Consider the following 22,351-nt stretch of genomic DNA (forward strand, 5'->3'; position numbering starts at 1 on the left):
CTGGGGTGTGTGTGTGTGTTCACTTTTATACTACTGCATTGAGAGTGGTAGGGAGTATCTTTTCAAAACAAGGCCCCGCCCACACCTCGTTTTCTATACGTAAGGTTTATTTTTATTGCTCTTGACTGAATATCCATGGCATGAGCAGGATGCTGCCAGAAAGCTTGAGGTGGAATAGCCACCCAAATGTTACGCAGCCTGTCTGTCTGGCTGTGCGCTGCTGTTGCTGTGGAGTGGGGGGCCGCGAATAGCTCCTCCCCCTGCCCCGCCCCTGACACGGCTCTGCTGCGTCTTCACACGCTGCCCTATTTCCAGCGACCGCCAACTTTGCCCTTTCCATGGCCTTTTTTACTGCGGGGAAGAGAGCAGGAGAGGAGGAAGAGGATGAGGAACAGGACGAGTCAAAGTGAGCCTCGTAGCATTAGCATGTTCAGTAATAAACTACACTGTATTATCTATGCAAATGGGATGTTATACAGTTCATTAAGGACATCTCAAATATATATGACGTTAGGAAATAGATTTTCCTTACAATTTCTGGGCATGGGAAATTCTATTCAGCAGAACAACAATCTGAAAAAAAAAGATCATGAAGATTTCAAACAAAAAGCAATTGATGCAGACACCTCGTCACCTTCAGGCAGCAAAGTCTGATTGTACCCGAGGAAGCAACACACCTCATATTTCTGTCTTTTCATCTGGTCCATGAAGTCAAATTTCTCAGATTCCAGCTGATAGATCCAGTTCCACATTTCTTGTGCTCGAGCTCTGGAGCACATCAGATTGAAGAGTATCAGTGCACCCGAATGAGGTCACGCTTATCAGTATCGCTGCGACAGCACTGTTCTTTGTAGGCATAGTCATGATGTCACAATGCAGCAGAGTTATGATGTCCCTGGAGCACTGCGGAGTCATTTCAGGGTTGCCTGGGCAGTGTTAATCGGTGGGGTGCTGGTGCGCGTCTGTGGCAGGTCACCTTAGTCCATCCTCCCGCAGGGTGTCGAGGGCCAGAGGGTTGCGTCGCTCGTTTAAAGTCTTCTTCTTGATCTCCCTTCCAGTCAAACGCTTACCCCTCCTCTGTTCAGCCTGGGGCCAGGAGGGATCGGCCGTAACACACACTGTACCCACACTCACTGCAACCTCATTTACTCTTATTTCACTCAGTGTGACCACTCTCACTGCAGCCACATTTACTCAAATTTCACACACTGCACCTACTTTCACTCCAGCCTTCGTTTCTCATCATTTCAGTCACTGTACACACTCCCACTGCAGCCTCATTTACTCTCATTTCACTCACTGTACCCAGTCTCACCGTAGCCTCGTTTACTCTCTTTGCACACACTGCACCCACTGTCACTGCAGCTTTTTTTATTCTCATTTCATACACTCAAGTCACTCTTACTGCAGCTCATTCACTTTGTATAGTACAACTTCTAGTTCAGAGATGAGCATTATTAAGATACTCTGAGATATTTCAGTGACATTATGAAGTTACAAAGGTGACTCGGACCTTGGCCAGGAAGCCTCCAAAGTTGGCCCCCATATTGGAGAGCACCTTCTTCTTCTTGGCTTCATCGTCTGCACGCTTCTTGGCTTCTTCATCCTCTTTCCTCTGGCGTTCCTCCTGTGGATGGTACACACTTTCAGGCCCTGTCTGCTCGTGTCCCACAGAGACAGGAACAGCTGAGCAACAAATGGCAAAAGCCCTCATCTCACCGCGATTCTCGTCTGCCTGTCGCGCTCTTTCTCGGCTCGAACCCTTTGCTGCTCCGCCCTCTCGGACCGACGTCGCTCCTGAGGTGGAGGACAGAGAGCAGAGTGCTGTGCTCACACCTACACTTAAAAATATCATATTCCAAAAAGTCCTGATGCACTAGAGCTGCCAGAATCAGAACGCAGGAGAAAGACAGACAGTGTTAATTCACCCGTTGCAGAGCACGGGAGAACAGGCTGAGCACAGGAGAAGCTGAGCACAGGAAAAGAAGCTGAGCACAGAAGAAGCTGAGCACACTAAAAGAAGCTGAGCACAGGAGAGGAGGCTGAGCACAGGAACAGCTGAGCACAGGAAAAGAAGCTGAGCACAGGAGAAGAGGCTGAGCACAGGAGAAGAGGCTGAGCACAGGAGAAGCTGAGCACAGCAAAAGAAGCTGAGCACAGGAGAAGAGGCTGAGCACAGGAGAAGCTTAGCACAGGAGAAGAGGCTGAACACAGGAGAAGAGGCTGAGCACAGGAGAAGAAGCTGAGCACAGGAGAAGAAGCTGAGCACAGGAAGACACAGGGTGTGGGTAACAGGCTGGTCCTTGGTGACAGATATGTACAACCAGCAATCAGTGTGAGAGAGAAACAGGTGAGTGAAATGTGCTCCTTCACTGGCGAGGAAGGCAGTGAGATGGAACTAACAATCCTCTCCTTCAGTGCAATGAGCTCCTCTTCCTCTTTCTTCCTCTGCTCAAAATGGACGTCGATCAGGGTCTGCAGCTCCAGGAAATCCTTCTCCATCCTCTTCCGGTGGATGTCCTGGGGAAGGAGGACATCAGCTTTTAAGTACATACTATTCATGTGTTCATTTTAAAACACTTTCCCCCTTTTGTAACTCCAGAAGGATTGCAGCTGGTCATGTTGAGAAGATCCCAAAGTCTAAGATGGTGTCAGACGGAACCAACTCACGTCAAAGTCCACCCTTTCCCCCTCTGGGATTTTCGGGGCGGCAAGCTGAGGAACCAAGGGCCTGTGAAGGAAATGGAAAAGAAAAAAAAAGGAGTGAAAGGGGTGATGGGTGCTGCACACTCAATCATATTCATGCATGAGGGCCACAGGACAAGGAGACACAGAGATACACGTACTTGGGTCGAGGGCGTTCCTCCTCTGCGAGGGAGAGCGAGAGAGAGAGAGAGAGAGAGAGAGAGAGAGAGAGGGTAAAGTGTCACTGGCTGCGCAAAAAGAGCAACAGTGGTGTCTTTATAAGCTGCCCTACACTGCAACAAAGGGGACTTATGAGGACAGAGGGGACTCAGTGGGACACAAGAGATTCAGGGGGACAAAGGGGACTTATGAGGACAGAGGGCACTCAGCGGAACAGAGGATACTTAGGGGCACAAAGGGAGAACAGAGGGGACCCTGGGGAACTGAGGTGATTCAGGGGAACTGAGGTGATTCAGGGGGACAGAGGGGACTCAGAGGCAGCATATCTATGAAAACAGTAAATGCCTGTTTACTGCACAGGCAGAGAGGTGGGGTCCCAGCCTGGGGGAATGTGTGTATGTGGATACGGGAAATGAGAGAAGAGGGAGGAGGGTGGAGCAGAGGACATGCCGGGAGTTCACCTTCCTCATGCGTCTCCTGCTCTGATAGGAGGGCGGGATAGATGGGAATTCAATGGAAAACAAGGAAGAACAAACATTTAAGCACCTAAGGATAGTGAAATGAGCACAATTCCCTTTATGAAGTCATGCCAACTTAATCTTGTCTCAGCATACTGACATAATAAATGTACCACTTATATATTTGGCATCCTTTAAAATATATATGCTGAATGTTGTTTAATTTTCTCACACTAGGCAAGAAAGATACAGTAGGGAACTAAAATGATGTAACATATATCACAAAGACCATAATCTTTTTTCTGGACTAAAATGTATCATATGATTATTTGCTTGCTTTGCAGAAGGAATCCAGACACTATGACATTGTACGGATCACACAGCTCAAACACCTTGGTAATCTGTGTTCTCCTACTGCTCTGTTTCCTGGGACCACCAGGGCACCAGCCAATAGCAGCAGAAGAAAAGAGGTTATTGACAGGCGTGAGTTAAGTCATGTGACAGTGTCAGCCAGGGCTGATATGCAGGCTGGAGAATGATGTCAGCTCCGGAGTTCTGAATGTAGCAGGCTGTGTTGCTGAAACGTGATTTTCTCACCTCCTTCTCCATCTCCTGCCTGTTCCCCATCTTGCTCTATCTCCTGTTCTCCCTCCTGCTCCTCCTCTGAACAATAAAGAAAAATCGGGAGATAATGGCGGAGATGGCAGTGGAAGGACAGCTTACAGACTTTTCATTTTTAAGCAAACCGGAGAGAGATTTTATATTTTCACCATCAGCAACAAAAACGGAAAAAGGACAGGAAACATGCGCTATGTTACCTTCCACCTGATCCCTGTAAGCAGAGAGGGAGATAGATCAGTGACATTGCAGTGCTCAAATAGCAAAGTATAACGATTCTACTGCCTGATGCTATTATTACTGGTATTTATTTCCATTATTTATTGATGTGGTGTATTATTATATATTTTTACTGTCCTATTTCGTCATTTTCTTGCTTTTCTGGCTTATTTTTAAAGTAGTATATGACTTTGTCCACAAGGAATAGTTTGGTATTAGTTATGTGTCACATCAGCGCCCCCGTGTGGAGCACACGCCAAATCTCACTGCCAGCCTACTGAAGGTTCTGTTAAAATGCTTATATGCGATTGACTGTAAACTGTTTATGTACGGGCGTACTTTTTTTTTTGTCATAAATCACAGTGTTGACCATTTTAGTGTTTTGCCGATTTCAGCCACTGTGCTAATGTTAGCTCAATCCCGCTGGATGTCGTATGCTTATTACCAATTAGCGGGGTAATTTTTTCTTAGAAAAAAATCTCTTTTCCAGTGCATTTTATGGAACTCGGTACTACCGAAGCTGGGTTTGGGAAACTTAATTATTATTAAGGAATAGGCAACGATAGAAAAATATGTATGCCTTTTCATCATACAGTGCCATTCCTGAATGAAGCACTACTCTCATATGAATGGGGACAGCGGGTGGTTTACTCACTCGTATTCCTCTGCGTCAGACATCGCTGCTCTGTGGACAAAAGGCCATGATTAATGCACTAAGCTGGATCTGAGAGGGACAGCAGCGATACAGCAGTGTTCCCAAAGCCCATCGCGCTGACGTCATGCTGGCTGCCGGCGACGGCCGGAGCAGCTGAGGATGTGCAGAAGACTCACAAAGGGATATCAAGTTCCCGTCACTTTCTACATCAGGCCCTCCAGTCTTCTTTACAGGACCACTGCAGCTGGTTTTTATTTGGTCTGCACGCCATATATATTCTAACAGAAGACAATGCACGCAGAAGTCACATGATCAAGTAACAGCTAACATATCCAAGGCCACTTTCCGTATAGCAGGGGTTCTCAAACTTTTTGCTCAAAGTCAGAGGTCCGGAATAATTTTCAGTAACAAAATGAACTTTAATGAGTTGACAATAACCTTCGATATAGGCATCAACATATAACAAAAACGGGAGATTTTTAACGTTCGCTGATCGTTTCGACTCTCTGGCATGGGGGTGGGGGATTATGACGAGTTATGTGTGTGCGAAATTTGGTGCTTCTGCCCTATATTGTTGTCCTTCAAACCATGTTAAGCTTTTTTACGTTAGTCATTTTGAATAATATGGTGCTTTCTCTGCTGGGTCTGGGCTAATTTTGAGATCCCCTGTTGTATAGTTATACAATTATTGGAAGTTTCTCTCTGACTGCTATTATTTGATACACAGAGGATGTATTTTTTTAGTATTTCTGTCTTGATTGCATGTTGTCTGTTTTCACATGGGGACTTGCCAGCACTAAGCACCAGTTGGCTGCGTTTGGTTGTAAACATGTTGCATGGGGATGGACCATGACCCCCCGCAGCATTCCAGGTGCCCCTAACAGCCAATTCCTGTCACCTTCCCCTTTTTCTCAGTAACCCCCCTCCATCAGCCAGGTCAGTTTATATCCTATGTCACTCCCTCAAACAATTTATAGACGACATAGCTGTCATCGCCTCTTCCCTGCTGTGCAAATCCAAAGCATCTCAGTCCATCGGTCAACATCTAATTCATCTCCTTCTGTCAAGTGTCAGTGTTAACGAGTTACTCAGTACAAAATCAGTGTCCTAATGACCGAAATGCCATTTCAGACCCTCCGTGTTGGAGCCCGTGAGGGTTTGGTCAGAAGCGTAACACATCCCTTTACGGATATGATTTACGCCCCTCTGTGTGGGAATCGCTAACGGGGTATGAAGGAGCCCCCGGGAGGGGTTGAGTGATGGAGAGCTCTACACCTCCATCAGGTTGGTGTCAGGAAGGCGAAGGAGCAGACAGACAGAGGGTGGGGGCAGGAACAAAGAGGGGGACAGAATAAGGGGCTTATGGGCTGTATAGAATTACCCGGGACACCTGTGGGAGCATTAGCAGAGGGATTCTGTTTAGTTAATTTTAGCCAAGGACACAGAAAGAACAGCGTCTGACTCACGGCCTCCCATTAACAATGACAAAGGGCTTTATTAATAGCCCTGGAAAAGCCAGGTTCCCAGTGGAGGTCCCACTGTGCCATCGATTGCCTGTAATGATATTCCTGCATGGGCCGGTTAGGCCCCGTGCTGCATCCCTACGTCTTCCTCATCGCCTTCTTCCCCGTGTGTGTACTTTCCCTCATCAGTTGGCTCATTTCTAGATCATTCCAGCAAATGGTAACCATGGCTTCAGTTCGTTCTGACAAACGAGGTCACAGAGCCAAAAAGAGTGGCGAGACACCGATCGGGGGGGTCAGAGGGGTTGGAGATGCAGGGAGACGGGGGAGAAGAAAGGACAAAACATGCTCAAAAAGAATGTTCCGGAACTCACCTTGGCTGGAGCCGGGATCTACAGCCAGAAGAAATGGGGAGGATGGCAGGGAGTGAGACGTTTGTGAGTTGGGGGGGGGGGGGTGGGTGCTTTATAAGCCGTGTGGGGTGGGGTGTGGGGTTGGGGTGGGGTGGGTGCAACTTCCAGAGATGGAGAGGTAGCGATAGGTGGATTAAGGGGGAATTTTGGGAGAAAGATGACAGACCACATTGTAATAAGAGAACAGGATTAAGAGGGAGATGCTGACGGCTCTGTTGAAATAGGAGAGGGTGGGACAGGTGAAAGGGTGTTGGCATGGGGGGGGGGGGGGCCAGAGTCATCACAATGGAGCCTGACAGCACTAAAGCAACAGAATCCTGCTCCTTCAACGAGGGGCTCCTTTGGTAGAGACACCACCGCCAGGCCCCGGGGGCTGATCCTCTTAACACAACCCCATCAGAGCCCCAAACTCCGCGACAGAGAGGGAGAGACCCTCCGCACAGCCAGTCCCTGGCAGGGACCCCTGTTGTGATCTGTATGTTGAGGAAGCCACAGCCTGAACCTGGGAGGTTTTGGTCTCCAGCCCCTGCACCAAATTTCCACTGTGGGACTAAATTAGTGGCACAGATCACCTTGCACGTTCCTCAGCAATTCATACATCAAAATAAAAATCAAAACCTCATAATTAGCAAATAACATCTTTATTGAGAATGTAAAAAAGTGTCTATGTGGTTCCTGAGGGGCTCACTCTCATTTTCACAGTGAGAACCTGAACGAGAGACGGAAAGAAGAATTTAGAAGATATTTATCCAGTTTCAATTCATATCCCACCTTCATTATGGTCATCAGATCAGATTGTGCAGGACAATGGTGATCACGCACACACACACACACACACACATACCATTGTCCAGAAGTATCAGTCAGCCAAGGGTTACGGTCAGCAGAATCGGGGGGGAGGGGGGCAGGAAAAGGCACCTGTGTGTTCCTGTTGAACTGGGCCAAACTGCTTTCTGGATCCACACAGAGCGGGAAGAAGCAGTCCAGGTGGTACAGGGAGGGCCGAGCAGTGAGCAGCAGCCTGTCTTCCCCCAGATCCAGGACCAGCGGCCGAGCAGATACCTGCAAAGCGGGGCCTTAAGTGTCCCAGAGGCACAGCTGTGTTGCACACCTGGTTCTGGAAGCCCAGAGCAGACTGGATCCAGAGGATAGAGCTGGTTATGAGCTCAGCTAGAGGGGAGTTCTGGACACACTAGGGCTCTTCATGACCAGGTGTGGATACCCCCCATAAACAGCAGCAAAAAGGCATCTCACCACTCCTGGCAACTGGATTTCTGCTGTTAGGTACTCTGGGTCTCCACAAGAGGGCTCCACCACAAGACAGAACTGTGGCCTGGAATGGGGAATGAGACAGAGAGAGACAGAGACAGAGAGATGACACATGACTGTGTCTTTATTATTATTTATTTCTACATGTAGACAAAATAACTGGGCGGGGCCACATAACTCGGGCTGATGGGGGGCTGGGGGTGGGTGGGTATGACCACAGTTACTGGGTCAGGGCATATAAGGAGCAGTTCTCACTGTTTGGCAGCAGGTGGCGATGTGTTCTGGTCTCTGTGGGAAAGAAAATGTACGAAAAGGTGATTTGTTTCCATCCTGTGGAAAGAAGTGCTGTTTCAATCATTAGATCTGAGATTCACATCATTTGTGTGGAAATACTTAAAACAGTCAGTTATATATGTAGCCGGGAACAAACACACACTAACACCCGAGAAGTTCCTGTTTAGCACCCTGCCTCCAGACCGGGCCTTACACTGCACTCATTTCCTCTATCACCGGCTTGCTCTTGGTCCGGATGTTTTGACTGTTCACTGAACCCAGGAACTTGCGGTTCTTCAGGACTTTCCACTCTGTTGGAAAGGAGGAAGCAGATGAAGCTACATCATGGAGCACAAATGCAGAAGGAAACGCTGATCTTCAGGACGGGGGAAGGATGGAACGGACCTCGACTGAGCTCCACACCGTACTTGTTCTCCAGACCGTCTAGAGACACCGTAACAACAAACTGCAAGAAGAGCTGGTCTTTCTGGAAAAATAAGAAAACACTGGTCTTTCTGTAGACTGATGCTTTTAAAAAGGAACTTAAAAACATTCTAAAAACTGAAAACTTGCACACATGCAATAACACACACCTGGCATTTCTTGAAGAATTCATTGTTGATCACAACATCATATGCTGTACAGCCTTGGGAATCTGCAATGATATATATATATATATTCCCACTGGTATTACAGCACTCGTACTGTGCTCCTATAGGGTGGATATTGGTAAACTGGGAACATTTTTCAAAATTTACTCACACTTCAAAAATATCCTAATTGTAAACATTAAAATGTAATAATTGATCCTTTATTGTCCCCATGGGGAAATTCATTTTTACACCTCCCACAACTTGCTCTTTGTAGAGCAAGCTTTCTGCCAAGAGTAGCTACCTGTTGGAGCGCCCAGGGAGCTGGGGGTTGAGGGCATTGCTCAAGGACCCACAGTTGTGTGAGGCTGGGTTTGAACTGATGGCCTTGTGATTACAGGCACACAGGCTTAGCCCATTGAGCCACATTATCATTATTATTATTATTATTATTGTTGTTGAAAGCTCAAAAACTGAATTTAAAGGAGCCCTATTATTTTTTCAAATTTATCTTTTCTTTAGTGTGTCATATAGCTTTATGTGCATGTAAATGGTCTGCAAAGTCTTAAGGCCCAAAGTACATGTCAAAGGGAGTACCTCTCACCACAGAAACCTTTAATATGTCGTTAATCTGCCTGAAATGCCTTATTGGAATTCCAGTCCTTACTTCTGTGACATGGTGAGGTCTCTTCGTAATAAAATCCTCATCGGGCACTTGCCTGCATGCAGACTGCAAGACAGGACCAGAATGTGTAGGCCAAGCAGACCAATCACGCAAGCCGACCAATCAGAGCACCCTGGACTCATTGGGGGTGCAGTTTAGGGCTCTAACAGCATTTCAGGCAGTTATAAAGTAAACAGGGATATACAGGATGAGAAAAATTATGTGTTTCAGAAACACTAAAATCTATTTTAGTAGACCCCAAAAGTTATGAACAGTGAAAATGAGCATAATAGGGCCCCTTTAATTTATTAGACCGCAAAGGCATAAAGATATAAAGTCAAACATATAACTGTCAGCATGCTGTCCCCTCCATGACACTCCAAGATGACCTCCTGCGCCCATCATCTCCCATTCAGAATCTCTGCAATACCACTCACTGCTGTCCAGCTCAGCATGGGGCTCGCCGAGGCTCATGGGAACTTTGTATCCCGTTGGGTCGTCTGACTGCAGAAGTTCCAGCAGCTGCTCTCTGGAGAGGTGAGGGGGTGGAGGGATCGAGGAAGACTGACAGATATTCACAAAGACTTTGCCGTTGTCAGGGAGAGAAAGTGTCTTCACACACAGTCCTGTAAGAGAGGCAGCAAGATGAAGCATCGGCTAGGTGACCACGCCTGGACCTGTCACTTAGCCTGAATCAGCATGCTGCACCATCACCAGGAATGAGGAGAGCTTCCACCTGAGGGACCTACCAGGCTGTGGCTGAATGACTCGGGAGTCAGGATTCTGGGTTTCTATCCCTCCCATGGTCTGAGAGCAAGATCAGACAAACGTCCGTCAGAAGCCAGGAAAGGCTAAACTGTGGCAATCAAACAGGATTGATAAGGATCTGAGCATCAGGTCACATGAGATCCACCCTGTAGCTGCACATACAAATAGGAGCACTGATACAGCTGAACGCACGCTGTTTGTTCCTTTGCCGGTGATAACTTCAGTGACACGGAGTATCCCAGGGAAACACCGAAGAGGACCGTCTAGCGGAACAGACACGGGGGCCGTGACGAACAGACCTGAACGAGAAGCTGGTGATAGAGCTGCTCCTGCCTCTGTCGCTCCACCTCGGACGTCAGGAGGGACGAGTCGGTCTCCATACCTAAAGAAACTGACAGACATTAGAAGACAGCAGCGAGAGCTCATTACCCCGGACAGAGCCGCTTCGTCCCGGCACAAAAAAAGCTCGTTTCATTTAGCCAGGAGTACAGCGGTCAGCATCCCCATGCACGGCTATGGGGTCCACATACGATTGGCACGGCTGGCGGGGGGTGGCTGAATGGTCGGGCTTTAGGGCTGCTACTACATTACAGAGCACTGAGGAGTACCGAATTGTTGTATGTGTGCTGCTAAGGCAACCGGAGTCAATCATGTCTTTCTACAGAATAACAGATACTATACCTACTGCAACTTTTACCTCACAGTGTGAACAAGAGGGTGCCCTAAAATGACTTGTTATAACGTGATACACCGACATACAACTCAGTTACTCACTCGGGAGAGCTGTCACACGCAGCGAACCTCTCAGATAAGAGGTATGGTGCGGCCTGATGACGTTCAGCTGAGGGCGCGCTGTTTATGACGTTACGTGCAGGCCGCCCTCTGCCGGAAGTGATGCCAAGAAGATTTCCATTAGCGTCTACTCAATAGGAAGGCCGATACTGAGAGGGGGAATTAGAGAGAAACTCCCCGTTCACAGAGAAAGAGCAGCTTTAAAGTGGCCGGTATGTGGGGAAAGGAGATGGAGCAGTAAGTTGGGCTGCGTGTCGTGAGCAGGATGCGGTGTCTCGCGGGGCTGACGGTGTCCGCGCGCTGATGCGTGTTTCCCCACCGCGATCTCCGTGCGTTTAAAGGTAATCCCCTCATTATGTCACTGAGTTTGCCTTCACATCTTTCACAGACTTTCCCTTTTCAGTTTGTGGTTCTTGTGCACCGTCAGTGTTTCTTGGTTTTATTTATCCTATATGTATCTTTTTCTGCTTTATATTTTCTAACTTGGTACTAACGAAAGTACAACTCGTCTCCGCACGCTGTAACTTCTGCAGTTTTCTTTACTAGTAAGCAAACTGGTTTTCCTGATCAGTAATCCCCCGAATTTGCAGGTATTTCGTTTTAACAACCCCCCACTCGCAGTCTTCGCATGATAGTTATGAATGACAGACCGGTAAATGACAGCAGGACATGCTGACGCCCCGACAGATAAAGGGGAGAGCTGTGACGGGGATGCCGTGTTCAAACAAGCAGCACTCCAAAAAGAAGAGCCTCATAGCCACAAACACCATCAGAGCCAGAAGCACTGTTAGGCCGCCCAGGTCCTAAAAGTAACCATCAGTTGGGTGACCACAGAAGAACCTGGGGACAATAAAGTATGGGGGGAGGGAGGGGTCTGTATATATTGTTTGTCTCTAACATAACATAAAACAATTCCACTTTTATTTATTTAATCAGGTTTGTTGCTTTATGGTCTTAAAAACGTTTCATACATGAAGATTATGACATGAATGGAAAGAGGTTTTGTGTTAGTGAGATGCTAATAACTTTTCTCCTCTGGGGCTTGGGCCTGTGCTGTTTTCCCTATGCCTCCTGCACTCTGTGCCTGCAGTGTTCCATGCCGAGACGTTGCTTTCTCCTGCCTACACATAAACGGCAGGCTGTGCTACAGGCCGCCGTTCACATTCCTGAGGGGAGGCGGTGCCCAGCCGCAGGCATCTCACTGTAAATATGCTTGTAACGCAGGCTGGGTGTGTCTCTTTGCTGGCTGGCTTGTAATGCCTGCTGGGTGTGGTGTGTGCTGCCTGCTGAGAGTACCTGTGCACCTGCACCACCCGTAGCTTTGTGTGGCTTCCTGCACGCACATCCGGCTGCTCATAGCACGTGCAGGGCGTCATGTGGGAGTCCAGCAGGCAGGGCATGAATTGGTCTCTTACTCTGTCCTGGAAGCTGAGGATGGTGGTGGTTGTGCTTCTGGGCCGCTAACACTAATGTCTGTCATCCATCTCTGTCCCCCTGGTCCTCTCTGGCAGCTCGTCATGGCACGCTAAGCGAGGAGGATCGCCCCGCTTGCAGCTGGGGCAGACTCAGCCGGCTCTGAGGGACAGAGCCAGGACCAGGGCCAAGATGGGCCAGTGTGTCACAAAATGCAAAAACCCTTCGTCCTCTCTGGGCAGCAGGAATGCAGACAAGGAGCCAGGGAGCAAATCTCACTGCAAGAAGAGCATAGCTGCAGTGACTGAGGCAGGGGGGTCTAAGGAGGAGCCAGGGTCTGCACATGCGAAAGATCCTCTTGCCAATGGCACTGGGAAGGCAGAGGTGTGGGCGGAGCCAGGTGGGGCCCCGGTGACCCTGGGGGCGGAGCAAGGTGCTGAGGCCGGGCCGACTTTGCGGTGCATAGAGGAGTTTTTTGAGCACTACAGAGACGAGCAGGATGACGCCATCCTGGAGGAGGGCATGGAGCAGCTGTGCAACGACCTGCAGCTCGACCCAGCTGAGTTTCGCGTGTTGTTGCTCGCCTGGAAATTCAAGGCCGCCACCATGTGCAGGTTCACCAGGTGAGAGATAGGGCCACTCTGCCTAGCTATGCCTGACCAGCATTCTCTGGGAAAGACCAACCTATCCTGTATGTCCCGAGATGAACATGCAATTCACTGCATTCTCACGCCACTCTCTTCCTGTGATTTCTTTCCTCCAGGAAGGAGTTTGTGGACGGCTGCAGGGCACTGGGCGCAGACAGCCTAGAGGGCATCATGTCGCGTCTGCCCGAGTTGCAGGAGGAGGTGCGGGACGAGGAGCACTTCAAGGACCTGTACCGCTTCACCTTCCAGTTCGGCCTGGATGCGGAGCAGGGCCAGCGCTCGCTGCAACGCGACATGGCCGTGGCGCTCTGGAGGCTGGTCTTCACGCAGGACATGCCTGCGCTGCTGCCCTGCTGGCTGCACTTCCTGACGGAGAACCCGGCTGGCATCAGGGGCGTGTCCCGCGACACCTGGAACATGTTCCTCAACTTCACGCAGGCCGTCGGCCCCGATCTGTCCAACTATAGCGAGGATGAGGCCTGGCCTAGCCTCTTCGACACCTTTGTGGAGTGGGAAGTGGAGAGGCGCAGTCGAGCGCAGCCACACGGGGGCGCTGCTGCGGAGACTCCCTGACGACGCTCCGTGCTGCTGTTGCTATGGCTGTCAGCATCCGTCTCTGTAAACGCTGGGCGGGGCTGCGTGGATGCGTGCAGGGGCACCTTGTCTGCCTTGCATTTTATACAAGGGCTCCGACGATGTTTTTAGGCACTTTTTATTTATTCTTGAAGTTTTATATGAAAAAGTTTGTTAATGGATGTGTAATGGGTGTCCCTTTTTAAAATGCCGCATGTGGCAGGGTCATGCTGTTCAGTGCCTGATCCACTCGTTTCAGGGTTAGTCACCCCAGCTCGGCTCTTCCTCAGGAAACGCAGTGGAATGTCATGTCTAAGCAGTGTTGTGTTTTTCGGTTTATCCTAAAAATAATTTATAATGACCCATAAAAGGCTATTTCGAATGTAAACGCAGAGTGATTAATTTTCCAATCTGGCCCTGTTGGATTAAAAGCATGTGATAAGTGCAGGACAGGAAGTGATGACGGGTGACAAAAGGACGCTGAGGCTGCCTGCCAGCGAGCAGATGACGCTCTCCTTCGGGGACAGAATGCTACTCCATGGAGACTGAATTAGAGGCTTCAGATTGCTGCCCCAGCAGTGCACATTTGCAGGGACCGTCAGCACAGCTAAGCCTGCGGCCGTTAAAAAGCATTTGGCCTCAGCTCACTCCTGCAGGGATGGGGGTTGGCCGGCCTCCTCCAGTGGAGTTTGCTTGTTCTCATGTCTCTGGTTCCTTCCCACAGCCCAAAGCCTCATATTCATTGTGTAACTGCTTGTTTGAGAAGGTGCAGCTGCTCTGTTCCTTATATCATACATACTCCGTGGCCCGTGTCAATCAGACAGCAGAGATCTTCACATTACCACAGTGAGCAGGCAGGAAGGCGCTGCCTTTATTTTTTTGCTACTCACCAGCAGTATGGACATAACATGCAGCAGACCTGTCAGTCTTCCATGCCTTATCACAGTGAAGCTCAGTGGCACAAATTCCTGATCTCAACCTACAGCATTGTGTTTATCTTATGTACAGTGACAGTTACAGGCAAATAGATCAAATCAGTCCCACAAAGTGAAAGATGCCCAGTGGCCCAGAGGGTGCCCCAATCAGCCTAATCAGGTTTGCACTGTAATCCAGCCAGCTGCAGATAATGCTGACATGCTGCTGCTCCCTTGCAGTGACATCAGCACCCCCTGCACTGCACACTACAGCATAATCGTCATGGATGTCAGCAATCTTAATGATAGCGATGGCCAAATGAAGTTTCATTAACCGTTTGCTGCATGTTCTGTTCAAAAATGGCTCAAATCATGCCCCAAAGCAAACGAAGAGCACCATGTGGTGGGGTAAAAAATTACATCAAATGGTTCAGGAATGGCAGCATGGTGGTGCAGTGGTTAGCACTGTTGCCTTACACCTCTGGGACCTGGGTTCGAGTCTCCGCCTGGGTCACATGTGGAGTTTGCATGTTCTCCCCATGTCGTGGTGGGGTTTCCTCCGGGTACTCGGTTTCCCCCCACAGTCCAAAAATATGCTGAGGCTAATTGGAGTTGCTAAATTGCCCATAGGTGTGCATGTGTGAGTGAATGGTGTGTGAGTGTGCCCTGCGATAGGCTGGCCCCCCATCCTGGGTTGTTCCCTGCCTCGTGCCCATTGCTTCCGGGATAGGCTCCGCACCCCCAGCGACCCAGTAGGATAAGCGGTTTGGAAAATGGATGGATGGATGGATGGATGGGTGGGTTCAGGAAGTTTCATTTGGCTATCACTACTTATAGGCGAGCTTTGCACAGCTGGGGTTCACAATTCAATTCCAGCAAAAGAGAGACAATCATTTAATCTAACTATAAATACAAAACAAAAGTGTCTGTAGTACAAAGGTTTACATAGTTTCCTTTTTCCAGCATAAGATTTTTAGGCACGGTGGGATTGTACACCTGATTGATATGGAACTGAGGGCACCTGTGTGCACAGCCAGATCATCGACATGTTGACCCTGTCCTGCAGGGGGCAGCGTGATACAGAATCAGAAAGTATCAGAACTGCCGATACTGGAGACATGCAGGTCACACACTACTAAAGACCTCACTCGCCTAATGAAGTCCACATGCACTTGATAAAGACCACACAAACCCAATAAAGACCTCACATGCCCGATAAAGACCACACACCTCACCCAACAGAATTGACTGGCACACGAACTACGTGGTGAGCGGTGACACTACTATGGGGGACAAATGGATAAGGGAGAGGAGGGCATATCTGTAAAACTTGTCCCCTTGGTTGAGGCAGATCATCCAGGAACACGTCGTGTCTGAAGAGGGAGGTGGGGGGAGACGCGGGTCGAGACGACCTCATGCTTCCTGGCGGAAACGCAGCCTTTCGAAAGCGTACTTGACATCCTCGTCTTGGTGCTTGCCATGGTCCCCCAGCCAGCAGACACGGCTCCTGGAAGCGTCGTCCTTCAGCTTGCGCTTGCCGAGCGTCACGGACGGCTCTGCACCCGCTGGGGCCGCCAGCGTGATGAAGCAGGCATGTCGGCCTCTCTCCAGCAGCGTCGCTGCAACGACATGGACAGATGCAGGTCAGGGGGCTGTGCCTCCCATACACTCACCCCCTCCCCAACCCCATACACCCCCAAACTCTTACCCCTGAGGGTGACAGTATGCACGCCCCCTCCCCACGCGTTGTTCTCCAGGACGGCATCAGGATGCTGGGGGTGCAGCATGTAGGTGAAGGTGTCCTCACCACTAGGCCTCTGTAACGTAGCACTGCAGGTCACCAGACTTCCTGACACACTCAGTCCTGGCCAGTGGGCGGGGCTGGCTGTACTCACCATGGCATTGGGAAGGGCCACCATCTGCCCCCAGAAGACGAACACGGAGACTGTGTGGATGCTCTGGAAGCTGACAGGCTGGGGTGTGTTGGGCCGGCCCAGCAAGATGAGATTCCATAGGACGAGCCCGGACTTGCCGTCCAATATCGCCACCTAGCAGAGGCCAGAGGGGCGGTACTGAGTACCATGCTGAAGTTCCAGACCACACACGCTTCAAAGCTCCCCAGCAAGGTGTGGATTGAGCCTCCAGCACCATACCGACCCGTTTGGTACCATTCCCAGAATCCTCCTCCAGCACCACGTCGGCGATGTCATCTATGTCGTAGTACCCTATGCTGGGCTGACTGTTGGGGGGGGGACAAGCATGGTCACATGGCGCCTGTAAGCATGTGCATGTGACAGTGTGTGTGTTCCAGGGCGGGCGTGTGTGCAGGCACCTCAGAACGCCGCTGATGTTGGTCGTCCACAGAGGCTGAAGACTGTCCCCATCTACGAGCTCCACAGCACCCCCTGTCACCAGTAGGAGGTTAGGGCCGCCTCTCTTTCTTGGCACCTGAACCAGCCAGTAGATGACGGCCGACCTGAAGACAACAGAGGTGACGCAGAACCCAAAAAAACAGCTCTGATCATGTCCTACTGGGTGCAGCAGGAAGTCTCACCTCAGCGGCTGCTCAGAGGTGCCCCCTGCTGCCGCCTCCCAAGCGGGCTCCCTTTTCAGGGTCTTCTCACTGCCCGGCTGCACCTGAGCGGCAATGCGCCAAAGCGCTTGAACGTGGAGGCCCAAGGCTGCAGGAGAGACCAGTGGTCAGCATGCGACCGGGACGCGCAGTGTCGCCGCAGTGCGTGGCTCAATCCCGCGAGCAGCAGTGCCACCTCACCCGTCCGAAAGAGCACATAGTGCGAGCCCGAGCCAGTGGTATGCAGCAGGTGCTTGGTGGTCTCCATCAGAACCAGGACCAGCTCCGGTCCTATCCGAGTGCCTGTTCTGCCAGATAAAGCAGCCAGCTTTGTCTGCGAGGGAGGTGGCAGATGGTGAATCATGTGCAGGGTGTGTCCATCGAAGCAACAGGATGACTCTGAATAGCAAACAGAACTGCAAGTGCCAGTCAGGATGGCACATGTGCCAGTACCTCCACAGGGCCCGGGCCAATCAGAACCAGATCCTCCACTTTGTCTCCATCCAGATCTGGGGTTGTCATGACAGGTAGCTGGCTGTTAAAGTTGGGCGGGTGCGGCCGCTGCCACAGGAAGTCACCTCAATGAGGACACCGCACAAAACGTGTCATTAGATGAGCTGAGCTCTCTGCAAATGGCATAACTGCACAGAAGCCATGCCGGCACTGCATTGCACTCAGCCCCTTTTACAGTGGCCATTTCAGTTAGGCTTAAGGACGTCAGCCAGGTCACTGGTCAGGGGCCCTCAAACATCCTCCTAATGGTGATGACCGCCTGCCTTTTACCTGTGTTTTTGTTGACAGCAGTCAGGAGGTGGGCATGTGCCACTAGGCAACCCGAATCGGTGCCCCCCAGGCCCTGCAGTCCACACTGTGCCCAGCGGAATGGAGGGGCCAGGGGCCGTTCCCACAGCGTGTGCCCGTTGGTACCCGCCACGGCCACCATGAACACACAAGGTATACCTGCAAAAGAGGCAGCATCAGTGCCTGCCAAGCCCCATAGCATGGGCCTCACTGTATCAGGTCCACAGCTGCAGGCCAGCTCCTTACTTTCATTAGCACAGGATGTGTTCATGGTGCCTACGGTGGCCTTGAGGACAAAAAGCACGTCGAGCACCTTGTCTCTGTTCACATCTTCAACAGCCAGGAAATCATAAGTGGCTAAGAGAGAAAAGGAGAAAGTTTTAATACAGACACAGACAGACAGACAGGGACGGGATGCAGAGACACACACCTGACTCAAGGTACGTGTGGTTCCAGGTACGCAAGTAGACTGGCCTCACAGGGCAGGGGATGATAAAGGAAAAAGCAAACACCACTGTGAGGCAGAGGAAGAGTGAGATAAAGAAGACTGCCGTACGGCAGCGGGACAGGCGAGCGAGCCTCCGTGCTTTGGTGCCTGCGGCCTGGCTCTTCCCACGGGGGGCCTTGGCGACCCTCTCCTTCAGGGGCTGGGCTTCCACGCGGCCATCCGCCAGGTCTGACATCTCAAAGCCTCCCTGCAGGCGCTGCATGGAGCAACATGCAGGACAGTGCCTTACTTTTCTGATTTCAGATCAGATCGAACATGCACACATGTTCCTCAGTCATGACACAGCCCAGTGCTCTCAGCTCTCCTCCAAGTTTCATTCTGTTCGCACCAGTAGCTGGCTGCTCACGCATCATAACCTGCTTTTCTTAGTCAGAGTTTCAACTGGCAAATCGCTACACCAACAGTTGCCTCAGGGAACCGATATATCTCTAGAACCATCTATGTGCCCAGTCATTTTCAGTCAGGTGCAGACGAAACCCAAAACAGAGTCATTAAATCCATTAAGGCACCCTCTGCATGTCTGCACTGGCAGGAAGAAACATGGATGTAACCCCTGAAGACTGACACAAGGAGATCAACAGCAGTTGGATGTGTGAGAAAAGGCTACTGCAGTGTTCAAAAGTTGAAAAAATATTTTAACATGCCAATAATTTTCAAACCTTTAAACACATTATTTGCACTAAACAGATCTTAAGAATAGAAGTGGCCATTATTATTTCAATTTTGCACTTACCGGGTTGAAAGTAACAAAACCATACCATAAACCTTAATTGGGCGTTTAGTTAAATGGTTATACACGCCTTATATCAATCCTACAGTAGTTAGGGTTACTTCGTTAAACTGGTGTACACGCTGTATAAATACCAGCGGCCACCATGGCGGATTCTGACGGACATTTTGATCAAAACATTTTTTTTTACCACGGATGGCGTATTTATAAATGTAGCCTACATATTTTTTTTCCCCTCAAAAGCATATTCTCATTGATACATAAGAGTCTTTCCACGGACACGTTTGTCTGTGTACGTACAGGTTGATGATCTCTGATAGTAACGCTTCAGTGGTTAGGCGCTTCTTTAAACGGCTGTTTATACTGTATAGTAACACGTTAGTAGTTAGTTGTTTAGTTAAACAATTGCACACCCTGTATAATTACACTTCAGAAGTTGGTCGTTTAGTTAAACGACTATACACCTTGTATAACAATACTTCAGAAGTTAGTCGTTTAGCTAAATATATCCTGTATACTAAACCCTTCAATAGTTAATTGTCTGGATAAGACATATAATATGACCGTACAATACACTTTTAAACAGCGGACTGTCGGACCGAGAATCTCGGAACACAAAAGCAACCATTTCAACAGTTCAGTTCTGGCTTCAAACGGTAAAAAGTAAAAGTTCATACACACTGAAATTAAAGGCAGGCTACAGACAACCCAAACACCGGCTCTCTCGCTGTCCCTCTGCTGAGACCTGTGGCGCTGGTCGCCGTGCGCGCAACCATATGAGTCATGGCTCGGTGTGCGCGCCTCTAGACGATGCTTGGCATTCTGGGTTATGTAGTTCATTTGGGGTGCAGTGACTGGTGTATGGCGTTAAATTAGTGCCAAAAGTCGCGCGCATAAAAACCACTCGCGTCTGCACAGCACTCGCTCGCTCGACGGGAAGAATTTTGACACTTTGGAGGCGGGAACAGTGGCTAATGGCTCCGCTTCTTTGATTGTTTTTTTTTATATTGACTACGATTGGCTATTTGCTTTGGTAGAAGATACAATACTGATAATGAACACCCCTCTAATGGACTCTCAGTTGGTTTAGAAAAAAGACTTTTAAGAGAAAAGAAAGCCTTCCTTTGGTTTTGCATTTTTCTCTTTTTTGTTAGCTGTGCACAACATATCAGAAGAATACATTACAATTAAATTATTTAAGAAATTACAGATTGCTTATATACAATATTAAGGTGATAACAACAACCCTCACTGTCTCTAGGTGCTGGTTCAGACAGGGCATTCTGCAGCAGGGACACCACCCGTCGTGCAGCATCCTGCAAATCTCCCTATCACAACAGCCCACATAAGAGAATAACATTAGTGTATGATTCAGTTGGGCTAGTCCAGGTCTGGAAAGTAGTTGGGCCAGATTTTCAAACCAAGAAATTTAGCTGGGCCAGACATTTTCAGCGGCCCAGTAAGCAGCAGGTAATGGCATTTTAAACAAACACAAATCAAGGTACATTATTTTAAAAAGCTACAACTGAACTGGCACCTGGAGCTGCTCCCGGAGGTGCCGCTATGACTCATGGGTAACATGCCGGAATGGGACGGCACCTGGAGGCTGGACCAGTTGTCATGGGACGGCAACATGGACAGACAGGTACACGAGCTGTCTGAATAAGCAGCTGCACGTATAAAACAATAAATCAAGCAGGTATGTGGTGGGCAGTGCTACAGCGTCCTTAATATTTTTAACACAGAAAAGGCATGTTGTCATGTTATGTATATACTTCCTCCAGTTACTTAATGCCTAACTTTAATACATTGATTGATTTGTTCACTGCTGTAGCCTGTGTCAACTTTCCTTTCAGACAGATGTAAAGTAAAGTAAAGTTCCTTTCTGTTTTTGTTCTGTTGTGTTTTTTTTTAACAGCATATGGCTGACTTCTGTTAAACCTCAGACTGAAGAAAATTGTGTTAATTGAAAAGCAAATGTCAAAAAAAGGACCATGATTTCAGTGTGCGCTTGTGTGAGGGGGCAGGCAGGGCGGCTGCTCGCTGGGTGATGCACTCCTGTGGGTATAGGGGCTGGGATAGGGTGCAGAGCGGTTACTCCTCAAGGAGGAGTAACAGTCACAGCCGTGGGGGGAGGAGAAGGAGAGGGTGCTCCCAAATTGGGGGTGTGGGTTTGATGAAGAGCAGAGAGACCCTGAGCCTGGGATGAACCAGCTGCCTAATGAAACGAAAGCGGATAAAGACAGAAACTAGAACCTCAAACTAAACAACACAAACAACAATATCAAGTTATATTCAATCATTAAACAGTTATATATTTAATCTAAACAATAGTAATAAGTATCGTTCCGATTCAAAATATCATTTACAGGTGAATCTTATGACTTGCATTGGGAAACAGGAAATGGGCCAAGCTGCAGGGCCAGTTCAAAGGCATAGTGCGAGGCGCCCAGAAGGGGGCGCGGTCTGGGCGGACTCAGCTAAAGAAGAAAAAGGCCTGACCTTTTTCTGGATGCTGTGGACTGTGTTTGTGTGTGAGCTGCAGCAGCATGTTCCTTACATTTTTTTATCAACACCAGCACCGTGAGGTTTGGCCTGGACTGGGTCCTGTCCTGCACGGTTGAAGGCATGTTGACTGATGGTCAGCCCGTGTTCTGTTGGATCCCACAGAAAGGAAATGGGAATCCCATTTGGATCGGATGCTGACAGTTGCAAAAAAACTCATGTCTGTGTGTTATGAAAGAATATCAATAAATGTTTTTGAAAGGGGATGACTCATTTGGTAATTATTTACGGCTTATGTGATGGCTGAGAAATTTACAGTCTTTACTGAAGTCTGACTTCTTTCGAGTCACCTTTAATATAGATTGGACACTATGCAATTTGCAATACTTATATAGATGGTAAATGTTTACCTACTTGGACAGATGGTTGATTAGGTAATTAGTGTAAGTGTGTGTGTGTGTGTGTTTGTGTGTGTGTGTGTGTGTGTGTCCAATCGCATGTATGTCCAAGGTCCATAGTAAATAATATACACTGATCAAGAGATGCCCGAAAGTGGATGAAAGAGGACATTAGTGGGTGTATCACTTAGTGTAACGGGTGCAGGAAAATGAGCAGGAGTGCAAGCCATATAATGTCCTTAT

General features: G+C 49.1%; 4 protein-coding genes across 6 annotated transcripts; 1 reads left to right on the plus strand and 3 right to left on the minus strand.

The window, feature by feature from the left end:
* Positions 1-89: 89 nt before the first annotated feature.
* tnnt1 (troponin T type 1 (skeletal, slow)) lies at positions 90-6,719 on the minus strand. The gene is made up of 14 exons (XM_048990846.1): positions 6,653-6,719; positions 4,816-4,845; positions 4,142-4,155; positions 3,921-3,986; positions 3,327-3,347; positions 2,847-2,868; positions 2,671-2,731; positions 2,404-2,520; positions 1,720-1,797; positions 1,514-1,627; positions 977-1,086; positions 678-768; positions 533-573; positions 90-351 (listed from the first exon to the last, which is right to left on the minus strand). Exons 2-14 carry the CDS (start codon positions 4,836-4,838, stop codon positions 306-308), a joined length of 804 nt encoding a protein of 267 aa, XP_048846803.1. The 5' UTR covers positions 4,839-4,845; positions 6,653-6,719; the 3' UTR covers positions 90-305.
* A 597-nt stretch (positions 6,720-7,316) lies between these two features.
* On the minus strand, positions 7,317-11,129 carry pih1d1 (PIH1 domain containing 1). Of its 2 annotated transcripts, none has more exons than XM_048990844.1 (11): positions 11,030-11,129; positions 10,555-10,637; positions 10,237-10,294; positions 9,925-10,113; positions 8,827-8,888; positions 8,639-8,720; positions 8,448-8,544; positions 8,216-8,248; positions 7,946-8,024; positions 7,610-7,753; positions 7,317-7,400 (listed from the first exon to the last, which is right to left on the minus strand). In XM_048990844.1, the coding sequence occupies exons 2-11, from the start codon at positions 10,633-10,635 to the stop codon at positions 7,356-7,358; spliced, it is 870 nt and encodes a 289-aa protein (XP_048846801.1). In that variant the 5' UTR covers positions 10,636-10,637; positions 11,030-11,129; the 3' UTR covers positions 7,317-7,355. The 2 variants fall into 2 exon arrangements, with proteins under 2 accessions (XP_048846801.1, XP_048846802.1); XM_048990845.1 differs by having other exon boundaries at positions 10,237-10,343; positions 11,030-11,056.
* A 5-nt stretch (positions 11,130-11,134) lies between these two features.
* On the plus strand, positions 11,135-14,068 carry LOC125717668 (DCN1-like protein 3). The gene is made up of 3 exons (XM_048990843.1): positions 11,135-11,388; positions 12,559-13,083; positions 13,224-14,068. The coding sequence occupies exons 2-3, from the start codon at positions 12,653-12,655 to the stop codon at positions 13,678-13,680; spliced, it is 888 nt and encodes a 295-aa protein (XP_048846800.1). The 5' UTR covers positions 11,135-11,388; positions 12,559-12,652; the 3' UTR covers positions 13,681-14,068.
* A 454-nt stretch (positions 14,069-14,522) lies between these two features.
* Positions 14,523-20,065, minus strand: fam234a (family with sequence similarity 234 member A). 2 transcript variants are annotated; one of them, XM_048990839.1, is made up of 12 exons: positions 19,887-20,065; positions 18,398-18,671; positions 18,214-18,324; positions 17,950-18,126; positions 17,620-17,744; positions 17,368-17,500; positions 17,149-17,275; positions 16,927-17,070; positions 16,752-16,833; positions 16,490-16,642; positions 16,303-16,411; positions 14,523-16,213 (listed from the first exon to the last, which is right to left on the minus strand). In XM_048990839.1, exons 1-12 carry the CDS (start codon positions 20,043-20,045, stop codon positions 16,008-16,010), a joined length of 1,800 nt encoding a protein of 599 aa, XP_048846796.1. In that variant the 5' UTR covers positions 20,046-20,065; the 3' UTR covers positions 14,523-16,007. The 2 variants fall into 2 exon arrangements, with proteins under 2 accessions (XP_048846796.1, XP_048846797.1); XM_048990840.1 differs by having other exon boundaries at positions 19,883-19,984.
* Between the last annotated feature and the right edge of the window lie 2,286 nt (positions 20,066-22,351).

Source organism: Brienomyrus brachyistius, chromosome 22, assembly GCF_023856365.1.
Source record: "Brienomyrus brachyistius isolate T26 chromosome 22, BBRACH_0.4, whole genome shotgun sequence".
NCBI classification, from domain to species: Eukaryota; Metazoa; Chordata; class Actinopteri; order Osteoglossiformes; family Mormyridae; genus Brienomyrus; species Brienomyrus brachyistius.